The following is a 23,331-nucleotide window of genomic DNA, read 5'->3' on the forward strand; positions in this document are numbered from 1 at the left end:
TAGTGAAGCACAAGACTTAGGCACTTGATGATTTACTCAGCCATTTGCCCTCACTCTGAGGGGCTGCATAGTAGTGGCTTTATTTCAGCAAGGGCACCAACAGCTCTGTGATGGAAGGTAGCTTGTAAATTTAAGAGTTTTATAGATGTTTCACTGTATTAGTGTATTCAACAATATGGTGCACTTACATGCATGAACTGCTAACTCATTTCCCCTATCTGGCACTTTGTAAAAGCAATATTTAATGCCATCAGTTTGTGTATCCTGAGGATGACATGATCCAAGTGGCTCATCCTTTCTCACTCCATTTTAAGCCATTCACAAGTGCAATGTTTTCTGAAGGTCTCCCTTTGGTTTCCCTATGTGCTAATCACAGGAGAAATTCTGTTCTAGATTATTTGTGCCTGCACTTTCACATTATATCCCTTTCTGGTTTTAATCCTATATTGTAAACAGTCCACTTACTGTATAGCTGCTCTTGTTATGAAACATTACAATTTCTGTTGTTTCTTCTAGGTAGAGAACAGACCCAAATATTATGGAAGAGAGTAAGTAACAAACATCTCTGGAAGTGGTTTATCCTGACATATTGGTTAATAATAGTCACAGGAAAGGTGTCAAGTGTTTAGTCTGTTCTCTTTGTTTCTTCTGTGTCTTTTACAGCAGTGTGTCTCACCATTGGGTCATTATTACATTATTACTTTTGTCTGCCTAAAATTACAGCTGCAATTTCTGATGGATATGGGTATCACTGAGTGCTACTTTAAGTGAGAAAAACATACATACATTTCTGTGCTTTCATGGGATTGTCTTTTTCTATCTCCCTCTCCTGTTGGCTTTGCAAAATGTGTTTCTGCTTAGGAATAAAAGATATTTGGATCCCAAATGCAATATATGATCAGTCTCTATGTATCTTCTGTTTCAGGTTGCTAATGCAAAGATGGTTAGATTTAGTGTGAAGAAACAAAGAAGATCTTACTTATGTTTATTTTGGTAAAAGATGTGTAGTGTTGCTGGGTTATTACATCAGCAATTACTGAGATTACAGCAACTTGCTAAAATCTCAGGGATCACATAAAATATCCTCGAATGCTTCAAAATGTTTGATTGTATGCCACTAGCACAAAACATGTGAAACCAGCAGGGGAAAACAGATTTATTTCTACATATTAAATTGATAGATGCAGATTTAAAAACAATATACTTGTTTCATAGATGTTCTTTCCTAGAAGCCTTTCTAAACCATTTGAAGTAAATTCAAATATAGGCAGAAAGGGAAATTAATTCAAACTGTAGATTCCACCAAATCAGTCATTTTTATGTTTGTTTCTTTTTTAATTACTATCATTGGTGTTTTTTAAATGAAGACCAAAAGGTGATTTAAAAGAGAAAAGACATGTATTTCAAAGAAATTTTTGTTCCTTAGATTCCATGGGATGATCTCAAGGGAGGAAGCTGACCAATTATTAAGTGTTGCAGAGGGAAGCTATCTCATTCGTGAAAGCCAAAGGCAACCTGGAACCTACACTTTGGCATTAAGGTCAGTAATTAATATTCCATTTTTAAATTTATAAAATATTCAAATGGTTTTACTGTGTTGCTGACCTCAGATCATAAAATTCTTTGTAGTTGTTTTAATTTCCTTTTCATCATTATACTTTTTTACCCTAGATACAGATTTGGTATCTTTAACCTTCCATGCCCTTTTTTGAAGTGCTAACATTGCTTATTGTTTGCACCATCAGGATAACAGCAATTGTGCTTTTGCTGGTGGGGCTTCATTTTGCCCTTCTCCCACTGTGATACAGATGTGACCCCATGCAGATGTGGGGAGAGCAGGTGATCAAGAAATAAAAGGCACCTCATGAGTTCCCTGAGCAGCCTGGCATGTCCTGGCCAGGCAGCTGCTGCTGCAGAGCACTCAGTCCCCCCAGTCTCTCCATGGGATGGCAGCACACTGGGAGGCCCTTTTTGTCTGAACACCTGTTAGCTCACAGTGCTTGCAGATCTGCTTCTTCATTCTGCAAAACTCTGGCAAGTGGGTCAGCTATAAATAAAAAACTCAAAAGTAGTTGTGAGGTTTAAATAGCTTAATTACTTTTAAATATTGGGGGTTATTTTGGCCTGTGCTGTAAACCTGAGTACTCAGATGGGAGATAGTGATTATTAGCAATGTTGTAAATCTAAGTGGGACAGAAAAACACTGAAGGAGAAGATGCAGTTACTGCAAGTTTTAAATGGGTAAAATATGTTTATGATTAAAATAATAGTGTCTTTAAATAATAGGTTGTGATGAATTAGTTTTTTAGGGGAAAAAAGAATATATTTTCATAGGATATTTGTTTATGTAGTAATAAAAGACAAACATTATTGACATTTACACTGACTTTCATTAACAGTGTAAATTTGGTATTTCTTATTAAAATAGTACTCAATTTCATCATCTTCTGCTCTTGCAATATTCTTTTAAAGCTACAAAGAAATCAGTTGTTGTAACACCTGGCTTGAAGGCAGAGCTCCCACTCCCTGCTTCCAATGATGCAGAAGACACAGGGCCTGTAGACTAAGATGAAGGTGTTGAGCATCTTGTAGGATGTATTGCTACAGGTTGTTTCTCAAATGCACCTCCAGTCCAGCAAGTCAAAAGATGGCTTTTTTCCCAGGATTGATGGTATCTCACACTAGAAAACCTCTTTGAAAACAATAAAATCAATTTTATGCCAAATAGAGAAAAGAATGGCTAGTTGTTAATGATCAGTCAGTGATTAGTTCGGGAAAAGGTTTCAAATGATGGCAAAGTTGTTATGATTGATTTATTTTGATGAAATTCGGTGTTTGAGAAAACACATCAGAAACTGAAACTGCAGCATCTTGCAGCCATTTCATTATGTTTAAATGATAAATGACTTGTGTATCTATGGCAGTGGGTCTAGTTGGCTGCTTTCCTTCCCACAGTGGGCAATGCTCTGTTCTCTTGCTGTTGGCCTTCCAAGTGTATGAATGAGGCTGTTAACTCGTATCTTAGGTGGAAGTCTGTGAACTGTGCTGCTCTGTCTTCCACACATTGGGATTTTACCACTAGGATTTCTTTTTTATCACTACTAGGCAGTGTAGCAGGAGTCTGCGTTTCCATTGACTGGAGGAAGAGTTTTTCTCAGTTTTTATTTTTCCTCTCCCTGGAATTATAAATGCAGAGTATAACCATTAGCCAAAATGCCCACTGACTGTGTTTCTGACACTGTAGCCTCTCTTAAAGACTATGTCCTTTCTGCAGTCTCTCTGTGCATCCTGACTGTGAGAAGTTTCCTGTGGTTGCCATGTTGAGTTTATGTAGTTCTATCCTTTTCTGAGAGCATCACTTGTGTTTGGGTCACTACTCTGCCAGATGGCAAAGATAGCCCCATCTGCAGTTCAGATAATCCCAGCAGGAATTTAAGAATGTAATTTCCATGGCCAAAAACAGAGCTTGTCAGTAGGATGGTATGTATGAGCAAAACTTTTCCAAGTTCAACAGAAAGCTTTGATTGAGTTCAGGGTCTCTAATTTCACCCTTTCTCTTCTGGTTGTATGAACAAATTTGGTATTTTCATACTAGGTTTAAGTGCCACTTTGTCTCTGAAGCAGTCATGTTAGCTTTAAGATCAGTATGATTTTTGCTTTTCCTTCTTTACCTTTGTTTTACCCCTTAGAAGGTGTGGGAGGAAAGAAAACTTGGTCAGCTGTTACATAAAAAACAGACAGAACAGATTCCAAGGACCTTATTAAGTTAACCCAGCAATTCTCTGGAGGTGTTCTAATTCTGCAATAGCATAGTGACAAAACATAAAGTGAAATATCCGTGTTTTCTGATTGGTTTTCAGGCACATTTTGGTTAAAAAAATTGAAAAAAGTTGAGTAAAATTCAGATTCTTAAAGGTACTATCAACTCTTGGCATAAATACTTGGTTCCCTCTGTATTTCTGTCTGTCTACTCAATCTCTCTCACTGTTTGTTGTCTGATATGTCAGTCATTGACAGTCTCTCAATTCTGGTTAGGGCAAATTGGAAACTGCCTATGAAGTGTGATTGCATCATGAAATCCCAGTTCATGGAGGCATAAAAGTCTTGTGGTAGCTGTGGGTAGGAGCAGCTGCTGTTGAGACTGAGACAGGTTTGTTTCCTGGCTTGTAGCTGCCGGTGGCTCTGCTGGGGAGGCAGGCAATTCAGTGAGACAGACGGCCCAGCACGTCCAGCTCTGGCAGATGTCTTCTTCCTGTGCTTGTGTCAGCGTGCCTGGGAACCCTGAGAAACCCAGTGCATCCAGTCGTGAAGAGCAGTGTAGTGAAACAGGATCATGTCCCTTCCTGTGGCAAGGTATGATGTCTCTGTCATGGAATGTTTCCAGCCATCCTTTCTGAAATGGAGAAGAACAAGCTTTTTGTGGTTTGTCCTGAGGACCCAAGCCAGACAATTCCTCAAATCATCATGGGACACTCAGTGTTACATTTGATTCCACCAGCTATTGTAGCTGATGTCCAACACTCAGTGTCCACCATCCTGTTCAAGATGAACTGCGCCACGTGTTTTAGTTCTTTGTTCTCTAAAGCCTTCTAAATGAGCTTTGACCACTGTGGAGCATTAGGCTGTGATGCTTTTATGGAACTAGCTTTAGTAGATCTGAAGATCTTGTTCCTGAGCTGCTATAGCTGCAGACATAGCCTAGCACCACTTAAATGACCAAATATAGGACAGGAAAAATAATACTTTTTGCAAGCTAAAGCAAAGCGGTCAGCTGTTCTTAGTGTAATACTGTGGAATAGTTAATTGAGTTCAAAGTGAAGATTTTTAATATTTTTTCTTTGTAAGGTAGGGAAAGTGACTCTTACCCAAAAAAAACTTTTCATTTTTTAAAGCTGCTGTTGAGTTACTGTAAAATCTTCTTTCCACTTATATAACAAGCTGCATTTTGATCGTCTTATGATGAGCTATTTTTGCCTACTTTCATCCATTATTGTGCAATTAATTTGCATCATGACTTTTTTAAAGGCAGACTACCTTTTAAATATAAATTTGAAACAAAAGATGGTGGGGTTTTTTCAGAAAATAGTTTTCTCAGAATTTGTAAGAGAGATAGAAGTACATTCTTAAAGAAAAAGAAAATGATAATTTAAATGTTGTTTGAAGTATAGAAGTTTGACTAAATAGTCAGAGCTGTCCTTCAAATAAAATTGATGTTCAGAGCCTAAGAAAGCCTGTAAAATTGTGTAAGCTCAGATACCATATAAAGGAGAATGAAGCATAAACACAACTGAGAGCAGTAAATCAGCACCCTACTATATTTAATGCCTGTACTTAATCATGGATGCATTCACCAATCAGAGAATGCCAATGAAAATGTTTTACAGTCTTGAGGTTTAAAAAAAATTACTGACATGAGAAAACGATTGTAGATATATATCTGTGTCCATACATATCATCAAGTCTCTGTTAGAATAAAAAGATATAAAATGCATTGTAATGCTAATTCAGTGTTCCAAGCAGATTTAAAATAATGAAAATTCCTAATTCACTTCTGGAGCCATTAGATCTGCTTTTACGTTTGGCAAAAGATTAGTACATTGCTTAATGTTAAGAGCTATAGCAAATGGCAGTAACAATAGACATGGTTTGCAATGTAGCCTTCTGTGGTGGAGAGCTTGTTTAATAATTAGAATGAGGATAATGAGGGAATGGGTAGAGAGTGTACTAGTGGTAGGCGTTGAAGTGTGATGGTACTGCATGTTCTTTTGAGCAGATAGCTGCTGTAGCACATTTAATTGGTTACCATGGTTTCCCTTCCTGCAAATTCTATTGTTGTGATACTGAGAATGAATTGAAATAAGGTTCTGCAGCATGTGTTTTTTTTTGTTTTTAAAAAAAAGGTAATAATGTGAGCCATGATTATGAGTCATGTTTTCTTTATGTTTGGAGGTTTGGGCACATTGAAGATTATGTAGCACCAGGAAAGAATTCTTCAGGTGAAATGAATGTCAAAAATTAGTAATCTTTATTTTAGTCAACGTGTATTGTGCAAATTCATACATACATTCTCAATCCCTGGATTATGACTTTTTTTTAAGAAACTAGCCACAGGCATTTTAAAAGGAGACCTAATTGGTAGGCTTTTAGGGCATAATGCTGCACATGAACCTTTTAAATTTCAGAGGATGACTGCTTTGGTAGCTGGATTCTGTTTATTTTCAGTGGGCTCTTTTGGGACACGTGTGTAGTGCTGTTCCAGAACACGTGTTGACTGCTGTGGGATTACTTACACATGTAGGATTCAACATCTGCAAAAGGCTTCTTGAATTCAGAGATGAGCACTGTTGGTTCTGCTGAAAAGCCTTGTTGTACATACTGGGGCAGGGGAGAGCAGTTGGGGAAAGAAGAATTGTTTGGAACTACTTTCTACATGATAAGAGTGAATTATGTTTTTTTGAATTATGAATGTATCAAAATCTGATCATAGTTTATCCTGCATCTACAGCTGATCTGTAAGTAGTCAGAAGGAGCCCAGCAAAGCAGTAGCTAACTGCATCTCTTCACTTTACCATGGTAACAGTATTCTGAGATCATGCTAGTTGGTAGGGAAAAATTCTAAAGACCATTTTAAAGACTAAACTTTGCATATCTTTCTGTGTATTTTTTTACCTGATTTGCAAATGAAGTGACTGGCAATAGCAAGGGTTGAATTCAGTTTCTAGAATCCTTTCTAAAATATTCATAAAATATTCCTTGGTTGCTAGCTGAAAAAAAAAAACCAACAGGGAAAAAGGTGGTAATAAATTCTGGAGCTTGCTTTTCTGCTTCAAGTAAAACAATTGGCCCTCTATCTAAATCATGTTCCATGTAAAAAGCTTCTTTTCCTACATAAAATTTCACACTAAATAATTGACTCTGTTAGTTTGTCAATAATATGTAAGGTTCAGCTATCAGTAAACATGTGAGGTGTTTGCTTATCATCTGCCTTATGTAAGTGCACCTGGGCACTACTGAAATGGCTTCACTTAAGTATTTAGAATAATAATAAACAGCTACTAACCTTAATGAGTAATTAACTGGCTACCTAGGTCCTCCCACAGACTAGAATGCTTTTTTCCTTATGGTTCATGTCTTCTTGCTGTGTTCCTGTTCTCCTTCCCTCCTCTTCCCATCTGTTGTTGTTGTCAGCTCTGTTTTCTTTTGGCTAGAGTGTCTAATTTATCTTTAGCAATTCAGTTTACTGCAGTCTTTCTCCTGCTGGTGTTAAGTTCAGCACTTCTCAGAGGAATACTCTCTGCTTCAGCATGCTGTGAGCATTTTTGGGAGAGCTTGTCCAAGAGATGCCTGTCCTTGGTGTGCACAGCTCACGTTCATTTATGCCGTGTCCTTCACCCTGGCTGCAGCTCCTGCTATGATCTGCTGGGCTTGTGCTGAGGACTGTGCTGGAGCTCAGGAGCTCTGGGCTCACTTTTTGGCTTCATATATGATTTGGCTTTAGGCCATGGAGTTCTGCAGGCCTCATTTCTCCATTAGAGAAGATGTTTTCTCTATTGTCTCACATGCTTGTTCAGTACAAAAGTCTAGGATATCTTAAGAAGATAGACAGACTGGAAGTTGTAGCCCATCTCTCAGTCTACCCCCAGTCACAGCTCCTGAGCAGGAATCTGTGTTGCACTTTGCTGGTTTTATGCTGCATAACATCTGTCTGGTTTAAAGCTTCTAGGCACTGTTGGAGTTGAAATAATAGTTGAAAAAATCAAATTGTAATGCAATCAGTTGCTAATCAAATTGTGTATGCAAGTACATTATGCTCTCCTCTCCTGTCAAAGCATACATATATTTTCTGTCTTCAGCAAGTTCTACTGGAATGCCTCTTTTTCTCTACTGCTTTTAGAAAATGCTAGGTAGAAATCTATCTGCAAGTTAGTCCTTTTGATTGGCCTCTTATTTTGGATATTTTTAAATTCATATTTAGAAATTTTTGTATTTGGAGAAACACCTTTATTCCTGTACTTCATCAGCTGTAGATACTGTGGGTGCTTTATAGACGTGTTTTGAAGATAGCACACAATAATCTTACATTGTTGTTTAATGTCATAATTGTCTTCATCAAAACACTTATTAATTATTCAAACACCAAAAGAACTGACACCAGTATGTATTATCTGGCCCAGTTTTCCTTTCCCTTCTCCCTCCTTTATACTTGGTGAAGCTCAGCTGAGTATGGTTCCTCCTGATTTGATAGGCGCTAGAAAGAGAATCAAGCTAATTTTTTTTCCTTTGTATCTTGAGATAAATGAACTCTAACAGTTTCAGTAATAAATTGACATCTGCCCCATTTATTGCTGCACTTGGATGAAAGAAGAAATTGTACTCTAGAAAAACAGAATATAATAGTCAAAAAGCTATTAATCTTCATTGATGAACTGTTAGTAGCCCCAAGAATTCTAACAATGCATGTTATATATGCAGGAACTATGTCATTTTATGTTATTATGCTTGTTTATTGTCAAGGAAGGCAGCTTTGAGGAAAAACCATTTAGAGAGCATGATGTGTATATTGGTGAATCTCACTGTTTGCAAGAAGGGATGAGTGAGTACCAGAAGATTTGAGGTAGAATACACTGAGAAAACAAGTTAAGTGAATAGTAAATTCAGTAATAGCTTTAAGTAAGTTAAGTAAACCTGCGTTGTAAGCTTTGAATTAGCAGTGGCTTAAGGCAAATCAGATTTGACAAAATCTCTGTGGAACAGAAATCTTACTGTAGCTTCTTTCTTTTTAATCTAAGTGAATTTGGGTTTTCTTGAGACCCTGAACAACAACCTGCTGTGGAAACCTTAGGAAAAAACCCAAACAAACAGGAACAACAGCAAAAATAATGTTGCTCCACTCTGCTCTTCAAAAACCTTTTCTGGACTTGCAAAGCTATTTACAATAAGAACATTTCTTTGGGTTTTCACTTGATGTCTTCCACTCTGGTTTCCTTGATATACTGAATTAAAATATCCACATTGTTTTAGAAGAATAAATTAGGAGCAAGTTGCTTTTAGTGTGAGCAAGTCTAGAGAAGCAAAAGAGAAATATGACAGTCATGAGTAATTTTTGAACTAAAGGGAGGTTGATTTTGAGTAGATACAAAATAAATTTTTTTTTATGATGAGGGTGGTAAAAACGGGAACAGGTTGCCCAGAGAAGTGGCAGATGTTCCATACCTGGCAAAATTCATTGGATGGGGCTCTGAGCATCCTGGTCTAAGATGTCACTGCTTATTGCAGGGAGATTGGACTGGACAACCTTTCAAGGTGCATTTCCAACCATTCTTGGTCTCTATGAACTTAAACCCTTGTAGGAAAAGCTACTCTAAGTGAAACAAAAATGAACATGTTTGAGCATTATGCTGTGGCAGTTTTCTCTCCATAGTACACAATTGCAGTGGAATTCCTGCTACATTGCTGATGTTGTTCTACTTCAAATAGACCAGAAAAACAATGTCATATATGACCTAAAATGAAAATGTTTTACATTGAGTAAAGTTTGCATGCACATTTTGAAGTTTGCTGAGCAGACAGTGGTAGGGTTGATACCTTAATTTAGATGGATTGAAACACAGTTCTATTTTAAAGTAATATGAAAGCTCTCTGTAACATGAAGCCACATGGTAAAATTACCTCTTGAAGAACATTTCTTTGAAATTTTTTGTAAGCCTTATTTATGTGTTAGGCAATTGTGAAAGTTAGTAACTTTCCTGCAAGTAACATTTCCAGATGATCTTTATCCAGGCAAGCTGGCATAGGTCTCCAAATATTGCTCTCATGTAAAGAGAAGACACCAGGCTTTTAATACATTCCTGTGTGCATGTAGAATTCAAATGTGTCTTAACCACTAACCACAGTGAGTCTATTTCCAGGAAGCATGGAACTGTCACCAGGTAGAAAGAGCAGTAAACCAGTGCCCAAAACATTGGTATTGATTCTGATTCAATCATCAAATGGATCCCAGTAATTTATATAAGGTTAAATAGAATAAGGCATACAGGCACAGTACTAAGAAGAGGTAATGCATCTGTTCAAACCAAACAGATTATTTTCAAATGCTTACCACTGATCAAGAATAGTAACATTTACCTTAAGTATTAAGTGTTCTTACTGCATATTACTAGCATACCATAGTACTTGATCAGCTGACATATTTTCAAAATTTTAAGATGGTGAAAATCAGCTGTTGATGGTAAAATAATACACTGAAGCAAAGAAATTATTTTCTAATTTTGTTAGATTTATTTGTGAAATGCTCTATACAGGTACCAAGGGCTGATAACACTTTTTCTTCGTTGCTTTCAGCAGTTGTTGCCTACTGCTGATGCCCTAGGGCAGTTGTTTTGTCCCTGACAGTGTTTATGATCCACAGGAAAGTGCCACTGCTCTGGTCCTCCCTGCCTGCTGTTGGCATGCCATTTATGCAGAATTGTTTTCCAGCTTTGACAAGGAAGTTTGGGCACTGATGTCTTCAGCCTCAGTTGAGAGAGACTGCTGGGGAGCTGTTATCAGTGATACTCTCCAGGCTCTGAGCCTTTTTGTTTGATCCAGGTTAGACAGAGGGAGTGCAAGGTTGTGTCTGCATTGGCAGGGGATGGGCACATTGCAGTAGCAGGTCTAAGATATCTTTTCTCTTTGGAAGGATGCCATACTTTTTCCATGCTGAACTCAAGTGACATGCATTCAGCATGGGTGTTACCAGGTTTTAGAGATAACTTTACACTAAATTAATGTTCATCAAGCAACAGTCAGCTAGCCAGTACTGCCCTTCCAAATGGCTCTGGAAAACTATCCATAGTGACTGTACTCTGCCACCCTTCCCAGCCATAGCAGCAAGGATTTTTTTGTCTCCATTTGTATCAACCCCTAATGTATTTGATTGCATTTATACATATTGTGTTCTTGTAAAATACTGCTCAGGTTTTGAGAACTATGTTATTTTTCAGGCAGGTATTCTGGGAAGTTGGCAGGTTTTGCAGTACCCTGGCCATTATCAGAAATGTTGTTGCCAATGAATATTAAAAAAAAAGCTTCTTTCAGGAGCTGGAGATCTTCAGGGATAATTGTGTAGAAGAGGTTTTGGCTGCATGCAAGGCTTGTCTTTCTTTGACAAGGAAATAGGCCAAAAGAGGATCTATGGAATAATTTGTTTTCACTACCAAGAACACAGCATGATTAAGAGACATTCATGATGGCAAGATTCCTTATATTCCTGTGGCTTTTTATGGAGTGTCAAGAGTCTAGTCATAAGTGTTGGTTCAGAGTTTTCAAAAAATAGAAGTGAAATTCTGGCACCTAATTTTCAGAAAGACTTCTGCTTTCTGGCTGCAAAGCACATTAAGACTCTTTCTCCAAGGGAAGATTAGGTCCAAGTGACCTTTAGTCTCAGTCTTAAATTTTCCCAGTTCAGTGTATGAAGTTGCTTGAAATGAAGGAGGACATGAGTAGTCCTGAGGGGTATTAATTTGTCATTTGATTGCAGCTATGCACTCTAAACAATGCCTGTGTCTAGAAATTCTTCTCATCATAAAATAGCCTGTGAAAGTGGTGAATAGCTACTGTACAATTCTGTATGTGGACTGTAAAATTCATCCTCTCAGATGGTAAGAGAGTGTATCTGTGCTCTCAATCCTTCCCTTTTTCCTTTTGTTTCTTTACTGAATGCTGCACACAGGTAGGTGGCTGATTCTGAGGCCTGTCTCTCATGGCATGATACCCAATTCAACTCCTCAGTCCTTTATTATCCTTTATTACCAGCCACATTGGCTCTACTGTTTAATACATTTTCCCACGTTATCTACTCTGCCCCACTGGCAACCAAAGGAACTGGACAGTGATTGCTTTTCAGACAACTTGGAATAAAAAAAGTCTTTTATCTCTAGTCCTGCTGCTTGCAAACAAATGCACAGTGGACACAATGAGACTGTTTGACATGTCAGAGGTCTAATTCTTTTTCTTGGAAAAACATCTGATGTTCCCCTGTATAAACCAAAAGAGAACATACTTTATCTGTGTCCCACTTTCTACTTATTAAATAAAAAACAGTGGTACTAGTACTTGCCTTTAGGAGAGCATCAGGAAGTTGAAATATCAAATCTTGGCTCTACTTAGTTGCCACGGTGATGTATAATTAACTAGGCTGCAGGAATGTTACAGAAAGTAAACATAAGGAAATAGTCTTGCTAGTGGAAAATTTAAACCATAGTTTTAAGTGAGATTGAAGATTAAGTCTTATTAATAATTTTCAATTGAACATGTATGTTTTTTTAATATTGTAATTTGATAAAAATAGTGTCATTATGTGGTCAGGAAAAAAGGAAATTAATTTGAAAGAAATAAAATGGGATTCTGAGACACATTATTGACAGTACAGTCTTGTTAAAGGCTAGTGTTTCATTGATTTGTGGAGATTTTGGGGGTTTATTGCCTTATTACTTGTGGGATTCTATGGCAATACCAGTACCTTTCTCCACAACATATCCAATTAGAAAAGAATAAAGAAAAAAAATCGATTTGGAACAAATGGGAAATTAGATAAAGGCAAACCATTCATTTCTTGGCAACTCTATTCCTTATAGCATCTCTCAATAACACACTCCATGTGCAGCAGTCTGAACAGGTCTACAGCATAGGGGCTGCTCAGTAAAACACACCTGGGGTAGGAGGGTGCACCTTCTGACCCTGTGGGAAAGACAACTAACCTTTTAACAAGTTCTGTCTCTTTTCTGTATTTGGTCACCTTGTTCTTCAGAACAGGACTTCAAAACCAGGCAAGACTGGTTTTAGATTTTGAGGGATGTTGCTAAAATCAAAACATTGTGTGTACTTAGTATTAGGCCTTGTGATGCTTTTCTGTGTGTTATCATCTCTTGATAAAATTCGTGTAATACCTCTAGAAAACTAAGAGCAATAAGTGACCTCCAGCTTGCTTGAAACTCTGCTTTAAGTAGTCAGAGCAGATGTTACTGATGAGAGCAGCAGTTCACCTGCATCTCTTAATATAAGTAATTCTAATGTATATGTCATTTGAGGCCCATCATTCTTCACCTTCAAACTTACTCGGTTCTCCAGATGAAGTGAGAGCCATCAAGGTGCTTGTATGTGCTCAGTGTGCATTATTTCCCACTGACTTGAGCAGATGACAGTGAAGGTTGCTCACTTTGGCACTGCAAAGTGCTGAGCACTCTTGGCTCATGTGGACTTCTCTGACAGTCAAGGGTGTATAAAGAGGACATCTCGTGGTCAAAGCTTGTTTGCAATACACTAAAGGTGTCCTGAGGAGTAAGTTTGAATACATCTGCTCCTTCTGCTGTAACTCAGGACATTATCTTTCTGCTCTCTGTATGACTTGTATTCACTCAGAACTGCATCCTGTGATGAAATTAGCCTTGGGTAAAAATGTATTTCTTTCTGTCATTTTGTAATTTCTCATGTTTGATTCAATGACCTTTTAGTTTCTATGGCATAAAAATATGCATGGAAGTACCAGTTAATCTGCAGGAAAATGCCCACATAGTTCCTACACATTGTGTCCCCTTTCCTTTCCTGAGCAGGATACAGATTGCATTTACATTTGAGTGTTTTGCAGAAATAGCAGCATCTGAAGTTGCAGTCATGTCAGAACTATTGATAGGGTGATGGGAAGGTTTGGCGTTTTGATGTAGAACAGAGAAAAAAATACAGATTCCAGAACTGTGTATTTTTTGCCCATATTTGCAAGAAGAATGTAATATTTCACCTGAGGCGAGGTCTAAAATTATGCTTTCCCCTGTTTGGCGAGGTCCCACTGAGCAGAGGAGCCACTTCAGCAAAGTTTCATTATTTACTGTGTTCCTTAACATCTCCAATGAAGCATTTGATTGTAAAGTGAAACCAATCCATCCTTTCAAATTTAGTTCTTAAAACTAATTTGGCACATCTGACCTCAAAAAGGGGCCAATACCCTCGCTGCTGTCGGACCACAGAACAGCACTGGAGTGAGCTGTGAAAGCAGCTTCTTGCCTCTATCTTCCCCACAGGAAATGTTGCCAAGTGCAAACACTAGTGTGTTTTCACATGTTTAGACTGCTTTGAGGCAGAAAATGGTTGCAGATTCTTAGTGCAGTTTTTAAAAATATGCTGCTGTTCAGGTAAATTGAGCATTCTTATGGTTGCTAAGAGCCTGTATCAAAATGCTGTTCCATCCTGATGCAGAATGCTGGTGTTGGATAGTTTTCATGTTATGTATCCTGTATATTACAAAGATTTGCTTGAAGCTTGGGACTTAACAAGCAGAACACAGAAGGACTTCTGTACAAAGCTTGAAGAGTTAGTCCTGGGCCTTTGGCCAGGAATAAAGAATGCTTGCCCTTGTGCCATTTTGTCCTGTGCTGCTTGGGTTCTGGCAGCAGTTCTGCTTCAGTGTAATTGTTGGCACTGGAGCTCAGCTGAACCTTGAATGGCCTCTTCCTGCAGCAGGCAGGGGAGCAGAGGTCTGAGACAGCATCAGAGCTGCGGATTGATGGCCTCTAATAGAGGGCTCTGTTATGAGAGCTCCTCATAGCAGAGCCAAGCCAATTGACTGCAGTGATAAAGTAGCAAAGCACTAAAAAAAGCCATAAGGAGTGTGAAGTAATTTTTCAGTTTTTCCATAGATAATGGAAAGGCTAAAAGAATACCAGAACAAGCAGCTCCTTCTGGGACAGTACTGTTTTGGCTATCTCTCTGCAGTTGTTGTTGATCTCTCCTTCCTATCTGTGCTAAGTAGTAGCTCCCCAGCTCGGCTGGACCAGACACAGAGCATAGTCACAGCTTTAAGTGATAAAGTGTTTTTAATTGTTTGCAAAGGCTTGCTTACTCTTATTTATTCTGCTTACTGTTCTTTAAAAAAAACAACTTTCCCATTTCATTGAGGCAGATTTGGAAGTCAAACCAGAAACTTCAGACTCTACTACGATGGAAAACACTTTGTTGGGGAGAAACGTTTTGAGTCCATCCATGACCTGGTGACAGATGGATTGATTACTCTTTATATTGAAACGAAGGCAGCTGAATACATTTCCAAGATGACAATTAATCCAATTTATGAACACATAGGATATACAACCTTAAACAGAGAGCCACCACACAAAAAGCATATGCCAACCCTGAGAGATGAACATGATGGCAAAGAGTCTACAGGAGAGGATGAGGTAGCAGAAAAGAGGGTAAGCAATTGTTAACCCACGCTTTTTTTCTGTTAGACTTTTTCTTTTGTACTTTTAACCTTTCCCCTCTGCTATAAGTACTAAAGTCTCTGCAGCTATTTAGTTCTACATAGTTATTTCCACTGTTACATTAACAGTAATATTTAAACTGGTTATAGAATTTTGTAATGGTAATTTTTGCATATTGCAAATTTTCATGATTTGGAGGTTAGTTATTTGTCATTGTGATTCTTCAGGTGTTTTTATAGCTATGGATGTTACCATTAAGCCACTCCTTTAATTCAAATGGGCAAAGAATATTTAATCTTGAAATTGTTTACAGTATATAAGACAATTGCATTTGATTTCTTAATATATTCAGATTTCCCCAAACAAATGCATTCCATAACCTATTCAGCAGTCTGCGTATAATGACAGTAAAGTTGTCCACATTATAAATAAGACTGTTCATTAGGTTGATAAAATGTTAAAGCATTTCACTTGGCTAAGTTCAGCCTGTCAGAAGCTGACAGAGCTATTTTTGGCCTCAGCCAGACTTGCAAAGAGGGATTGCTCTCTTCAGAGAGTTGCAGTATCAGCTGAGAAATAATTGCATCCTGGATTATAAAAGAAAAACGAAGAAGGAAGAAATCTTAGAACCAGTGAACATAAAAATATTAAGGGAGGTTGGGAATGTACTGGGCAGACAAAGCAGCTGCCTGAAATTTTGTGTTTCAGAGACTAAACATAAAAGGAAACCATAATGTAAATTCCATTGTGTTAAATGAAATACTTTGTTTATTGAAAATCTGACAAATGAAAGTATTCTTAAAAGTTATTTTTACACGCCTGTAGGTGTTAATGCATGTATAGTAATCTGATATGTTTCCCTATTTCACAAACTTCAGGATGATATACATTAGGCCTATCTAATACGCTCATAGTATGTAGGCAAAATGCTAACTTTAGTTGGGATCTTTTGTCTCTCCAATCAGAAATGTGTGATTTTAGTTTTTGTGGATGTGGAGGAAAGGTCTGACTGACAATTTCCAGCATACATAGCTATTACAGTGAAACTAAGCTCCATACTGAGTCCACAGAGGGAGAGGCTCATAGCTTTGGTCCTTCAAATCCTCCTTCAGCAGAATCTGTCATTCTGCGCTGAATTTGCTGAGAGATGAAGCACCCAACTTAGCTTAAAATATGAATCTTCACTGTTATCAGATCATTTTGACAAAAGAAATACTGCTGGGATATTGAAGCTAGCTGACCACATTTAATATCCAATTTCTCGCCTGTTAGGTAGCAGTAGTAGAGGGGTGAGTTATCGCTTACAGTTCCTGACAGCCACTGCTTCCAGCCTGCTGTTTCAAAAGGATTCTTTTTGCATATTATCATAGACAGTTTATTCTAATGCAAAGCCTGGGTAAAAATCTTCTCTAAGTCTTCTGGAAGTTACCACTTCGGGTTTCTTTGGTAAAATTAACTTTTCCTGCATTTATAAACTTTCAAGTGACAGCAGAACTCTGTTCTGTTACATTTTTTAGATTGATGAAACAGTGTTCATAGTAAAGAGATTTCAATGATTAGTGTTGAAGAATGCTGTTTTTTCCATGGATTATATTGTGTTATGTCACTCACCATCTGTTTTGAAACATTTTTCATTAAATAGCTCAAGGACTATTGAATATTTCTCAAAGATTGAAATTTTATGTAAAAAAACTTCAAACAGATTAGATAAGTAATCTCAGCATCCCACACCCTTCATCTGGAACTTACAAGTGACTAAAGGGGCTTCAGCCACAAAACAGTTCAACAGCAGTGGTGTTTTCAGTCTTGAAGCCCAGGTTTTAATACTCTTCTTTATTTTGTCTTGGAACTGTATTGATGTGAACACACTGAGGCACACAGACATCACAGGATAGTTAAATGTGGAGTTTTCAGTTTACTTTTTGAGTGATTGTCCTGTTGGGGTTGCTATCTGTGGCTGCATGGGGACAGTACAGTGTGGTCTTTCTCACTGTGGAGTGGCACAGAGGTGACATCTTGGCTGTCTTTGCACCTCTCAGGGTTTTGGTGGGAAGATGGCACAGATTTTCCTGCATCTCACTTAACCCAGCAAATCAGAGTAAGGCATTCAGCCCCATGACCAGCACCAGATCCCACCAGCAACCTCAGCATTTGGAACAAGCAGCTGTTTATAAATAGGTCAAGTAGTTTTTCTTTCTTTTTGGTGGCAGGGCTGGCAGGTTGATTTCTGTTGTCCAATATGAGGAGAATATCATTGAATTGTAATGAACCAAAGAAAATTGTTCAGAGTTCAACTCGAAAAAAAACCGTTGTTTTATGACCCAAGCAGTAAGATCTGTGTGCCCATTAGCCCCATGGTGAGGATGAAAATTTCCTCAGTTTGTACAGCATCTGGCAATTAATATATCTTTATCAGTTTTGTAATGTAGCTTCTGCACTGTATGCTTCTTCCTCTGTAAAGAGAGAAAGAAGTCTGGGTCTTCAGTGTGATCATCTGATCATCCTGAGCCAAAATATGTTCCCAGATTTGCAGGCTCTGAGGCTGTTCAGATACAAATCTAAATTTGTGCCTGTGCCTGATGCCCAGTCATGTGTGGGTGGTGTATGGAATATAAGTCCTTCAGAAGGAAAGAAGAGACACAAAAACAGAGCCTGTGGAACAGCTGGTGGGAATGGAGTCTCACTTTCTGCCATGGAAACTGGGCAGCTAGAGAATACACCCCAAGCTTGAGAATGAAATATTAAAGGGGCAGTTTGGTGTGGGGCAGTAGCAGGAAATGCTGCATTTTGTGTTAGATGCCTCCCAGCAGGCACTTGGAATACTTTATTTGTTCCCTGCTCTTTCTGTAATTAATGTATGGTAGAAGAATTCAGTATGTGTTGGGTGACACTTTTCAATTGCAATATATTATAAAGGAGCCCTAGTGAAGGGGAAAGATTTAAAGACTGAAAGAGATGAAAAGTCAAAACTTATGCAATCATTAGATAAGGATTGTAAGGCAGAAATTGCAGTACTCCTGAGTTGTGCAAGAGACCATATTGTGGCATGATTTAAGATGCAGTTTTTGGTGGGAAAATATAATCCACTACACAGCATGAGCTTCACTGATAAAGAGAAAGAATATAACTGCATACCATGTACATTAAAAGTTTAAATTCCTGTTTAATAATTTAATGCTTTTCCTAACCTATGAAGGAATTACTGATTAGTCAAGACATAACTGGAGGAGGAGAGACTGAAAACAGGAGAGTGCTTGTCCTGCTTGAATGTCCCAAGTAGACATTTTAGCTGTTGTGCTAAAAGGGTGATGCTGGTTCCCAAAACAGTCTGCAAATTGTTCAGAACTCAGTCGTGGAGCCATCATGGTCTGTGTTAAGAGTGGGCTAAGAATGATTTAAAAGAGGATTTCCCATGTGGATTCAATCTGCATGACCTAGTGTGGAAGTGGAAATAATAGTCAGTATCATAAAATTTAGTATTCCTCCTGTGCTTTGAATACTGATGGGTCTCTGAGCATTCTGTACTCTCAAAGGCAATTATGGCCTTAGAGCAGATCACTTGGTTCAGTTAAACACCTTATAAAAATGGTAGCTCTCAGAAATGAGTAAATATCTAGAGACACATATCAAAGTCCTTCTTTAAAGCCTTGCAAAACATTCTTTTTTTATTTTGACATGTTTTTGATTTCCTTATAATATGCATTATGTGTAAGAAGTTATATGAGTGATTGATTCAAGATTTAATATTTGTTATGAAAAAATGAAATCATTAGTTATGAGTTATCCTGTCTTTCAAAATGAAATCCTGGGGTAAATGTTAGGATAGCAACTGAATCACATCTATTCATGTTTGCTTTGGTGATATGTGCTATTTCTTCAAGAAACTTAGTGGCTGCAAATCAATTAAAGACCCCTTCTAGACTGTACTACATTCCATTCAATTTCTATAGATGGAAAGAACTGAGAGAAGGTTTGTGGCAGCAGTCACCCAACAAAAGCAATCTTCTTTTTCTGTTTTCCATTACCTTAGGTGGTGATACCATTTTTCCCTCTATAGTGAAGAAGGCTGATTTTCTGCAACTCTGTGCAAGGAGATCTGAAAATGTCAATCTGTATAATTTTAGTAGGAAATATGCTTTTATACCTGCCTCCAAAGATCATACAGATGACAAAGTTAAGTGTGATCTGTGTACATTTCTAATAAATTTGTGATAGACTCCACATACAAAATCAAGGGCGATAGTTTCAGGTGTTTGCAGAGGGACCAGTCTTACTTTCCAGCCTTAAACTAACACTTCTATTTTCATTAATGTCACTACTATTTTTCTACTTTTGGTCTCAGTCAAATCTGTTAGTAAGATCTGCTTAAACTTTTCCTTCACCATGGCTTATTTTATCTTCAGGGACAGCACATGAGAGGCTGAAGCTGAGGGAGTTGCAGTAGCTGGCATGGAAGTACAGGCACCCTTATCCAGGTCTATGATAGAGGCACAGAGCTTTGAACAGCACCAGTTTGGTGCCAATTCTGGAACTGATGGGGCTCAAAAAGACCTGTTCTTCATAATCAGGGAGGAAAGTGTGCTTTGAGACCTGAAGCAATCTTGATGCTGGAAGTTGTTTGAAATATTTCCATTTACTTGAATTAACTTCAAAGATGGGTGTATAATGTACACAGCATCTAAACAAACCATAGCTGTAACAAGGGCAATAATGTTTTTAGAAGTTCAGCTAATGAATGTTTACCTTAAAGTACATTTAAAGATGCAGGACACTGAGCACTGAAGAATCCCATGGGTTAACTGGAGGAGATTGTCAACTCTTTTCTCACAAATGTTCCTTTCCAGTCCCTGCGCGGGTGTCCATGACAATCACTCTCTAACTTTAATGTAATTTATAAATAAAACATAACTCTGTGGAAGGCAGAAACTTCTATTTATTTCTTCTGGGTTTAGCCCATCTTTCAGCAGAGACTTCAAAGCACAGACAATTTTGTCAATTCCAAGAAAGTTCTTAGCAGGATGAAAGACAAGCCTACTTTTTAGGTAGCTGCTCCAGCATATGCAACATCATGCTCAGAAGAGATTGCCCCAGCCTCAGTCTTCCTCATCTTTCCTTTCTGTGCATTAGCATTTCTGTTGGTGGGGAACCAGTGTCATCTATGGTGTTGGGTATGGCACACACAGGCCAAACTAAAACTGCAATTGGTTATGGTGCATATTTGCAAACATATATGGTTTTAACTTAACCCTGTGTTTATCAATACCCAGGAAAGGAGAGTTAAGTGCACGTGTTGTCCAGTGTACAGATATCAGTACAAAGATAATTCTTTTCTCCAAACTGCAGAGTGCTTTTTCTACTTATAATCACCAAGAGTAACCCAAGCCCTTATTTGTGTTCATTATGGCAGTAAAATTGATTTACTAAAAAAGCTCATATAAACTGATTTTGTTTTAAGATTCAGAGCTTCCAAATGAAGCATGCACTTAGCTAATTTAAACCCCAGGTCACACACAGAACATCTAGTTTACTCTTATCAGTATCTCATGCTTATAAAAGATAAATTAGGAAACAAAACTTGTTTTTTAAGGGTCTGGACCTCCAGTGTTGAGTACTGTCCCATAGTTCTCCTGTTTCTTGCAAGACAAATTCTTTCTTCTTCTGTTGGTGCCAGCTCTGGTTCGTGCCCAGCCATGCTCAGTTAATTCCTGCAGGTTACAAATGGCCTCCTGGCTGATTCCAGTGAGCCTGCAGGACTTCCCTGCCTGCCTCTGTGTGTGTGTGTGTGTGTCTGCACCTCCAGAGCACATTAATGTAATGCTTACCCCATAATGGGGGGGATTCACCTGAAGTAGAAGCTGTGTGCTTGTGTTGTTGGTAGCCCAGTTGCCTGTTGCTGGTCCAGTATTACAAGGGTCAGAACAAATAAGGCTCCACAGCCTGCAGAAAATGAGTTGGGCCTCAGGTCAGCCTGCATTTCAAGCAGAGACTGCACCTCCTGTTGCTATGCTACTCCTGTAGAGGTGTTCCCTGTGGTCTGAAGGTAAATACAGTTGAGGATCAGCATCCTTCTTCAGCCTTTTGTCATGGGTACAAGTCTATTCACTGCTTGCTGAGATGACCTTTCAAGTTATTTTCTGCTTTTTCAGCAAAGTGTGGCTCTTTTATGATCTGACATGTGAGATGTGTACACAAAGATACAGTCTTCAGAAAGTTTGGTGTCAAATTATACTGAGACAGGCAGCTGCCATGTGAAATAGAGTGCAGCTACTCTTTCAGACTCACACATGAGAGAGACCCTCAGCAGAAGTCTGGTGAGTAATTACCTTCAGCATATGCCCTGTGCCTGATTGAGCCTTTGTAAGATGAATAGTGTGCAGAGCTGTTAAAAAGGCTGTAAAGCAGTACAGTTGCTGTGCAATTAATTCTGAAGTATAATGCTTGTGTTGTTACTGATAAAATGATACCATTAGCAGTGAATAAACTGTTACTCCTTTCCTATGTTTCTGGGTATTGTGAGGTCAGTCAGTGTGAAGCCCTTACCTCAGTTCTTTTCAGGGTTTCTATACTTGGTGGTTTGGATCTGGCTATGTTTTTAATGCCCTTCAAAAAGTATTGTATAGCCCTAGCCTCTCTTACATGTACTGGCAGAAATTTGTTTTGTAGCTGGCATAGGCTAGTACAAGAAGACACACAGGGAGAGAGGGAGGACTCTCCTTTTGCTATGGAAGAGCCACAGAGGATAGCTTCCTTTGGGCACTCTTCAGGGTGAGAACCAGTTTTCCCACCCTAGAGGACCTTAGTAGTTGGCCACTGAGCTCCAGCTCAACTCGAGATGAGCAATGGAGAGCTGCAGTGACTTGAGTCCTAGCGTGCTGTAGGAGTCTGCTGCTCACCTTCCCTATGGGCATTACACTCCAGGCTTCCAGAAAGGCCTCCTAGAGGTACAGTGGGGAAGCCACATAGACACAAATAAGTAAATTATAATCTTCTTTCCCTCTAATTTAAAAAAAACCCTGTAGCTGCCCATGACTTTTTATGCCTTCTCACAACTGAATAATCCATGCAGTGGCCACAGAAGGGAAAGGTGGGTCTCTCTCAGAGCAGCCTCTAAAGCAGGAGTGTGGTTCTGATTTACTGCTTGTGCACAGGGCTTTCTGGATGGTAGGGACTGCAGTGGGTTGCTAGCTGGCAGCTCCCTCGTTTGTTGTTCTCATTCCTTAGCTGTGTGAGTTTGGGGTCTTTTTTTTTAACTCCTCCTCCCATCTGGCATCTCCTAATTATTTTCTATTACTAATCACTTCTACAGGAAACAGCCTGGACTGTTGAATTAAGAGCCCTATAAAAGGATAATTTTGTTATTTACAGGTTTCTTAGCTCACTTAAACTTTATAATGTGACACTGTATAGCTGGTGATAATCACCTTGGGCTATGATTGTGTCCAATCTCATAAACTGGGCAGGGTCAGGTCTGGTCATTTTTGGAATGTGAGGCTCAAGGAGAAGTAGGGGCAGTGCAGCTGGTAGCACCTCTGGTTGTGAACTAATTTCTGAAATATCTTGCATTTTATGCCTTCTGCAGCTCAGTGTAGCCAGTTCAAATCTGTGCTAGGAGTCTGACTAACAGGGGTTTTCTCCAGTGATCTCTCTTTATTCAGATAAACTCCTTTCTCTCCTTACTGTTTGTTCTGTGTGTGTGTCTAGATGGGAGCAGGGAAAGCATTTTACATGGGTCACTGTTTACATGATTCCAAGTACAAATCCATGTCTTTTGGCTTCTGTACAGACATGGAAAGGATGGGGAGCTGTGGTGGTCTGATGTGTCACCCCCACCCATTAGAGAAGGCACACCTGCTCCACTAATAATTGCCCAGTCATAAGTGGTTACCAAATGCTTAAGACCCATGGTGAGTGAAATGCTTGTTTTAGAGGTAGTAGCAGAAAAAGAAGTAGTTAGGTATGCCTAAAACAAGAATTAGACTGTGAAAGAAAAGAAGAACATTTTTCCTGTGGTAAATGCCACAGAAGCTGATCTGTTCTGGTCCTTGTTACTTTCTTTTTAATCTTTCAAAAATATATTTTCAGCTAAAGCTTCTCATGCTTA

The 23,331-nt window shown here is 38.6% G+C and overlaps 1 protein-coding gene across 5 annotated transcripts in view; it reads left to right on the top strand.

Annotated features, from left to right (window-relative positions):
* The window catches only part of CHN1 (chimerin 1), a 93,670-nt gene that overhangs the window by 30,787 nt on the left and 39,552 nt on the right, over positions 1–23,331 (top strand). For 4 of the 5 annotated variants that reach the window (XM_077181382.1, XM_077181381.1, XM_077181380.1 and 1 more), the window contains 3 exons: positions 517–548; positions 1,427–1,540; positions 14,933–15,221. In XM_077181382.1, the coding sequence (XP_077037497.1) occupies positions 517–548; positions 1,427–1,540; positions 14,933–15,221 (435 nt within the window). Of the gene's footprint in view, positions 1–516; positions 549–1,426; positions 1,541–4,318; positions 4,354–14,932; positions 15,222–23,331 lie in introns of those variants that run through there. The other variant, XM_077181384.1, reaches the window with a different exon arrangement.

Source organism: Agelaius phoeniceus, chromosome 7, assembly GCF_051311805.1.
Source record: "Agelaius phoeniceus isolate bAgePho1 chromosome 7, bAgePho1.hap1, whole genome shotgun sequence".
NCBI classification, from domain to species: domain Eukaryota; kingdom Metazoa; phylum Chordata; class Aves; order Passeriformes; family Icteridae; genus Agelaius; species Agelaius phoeniceus.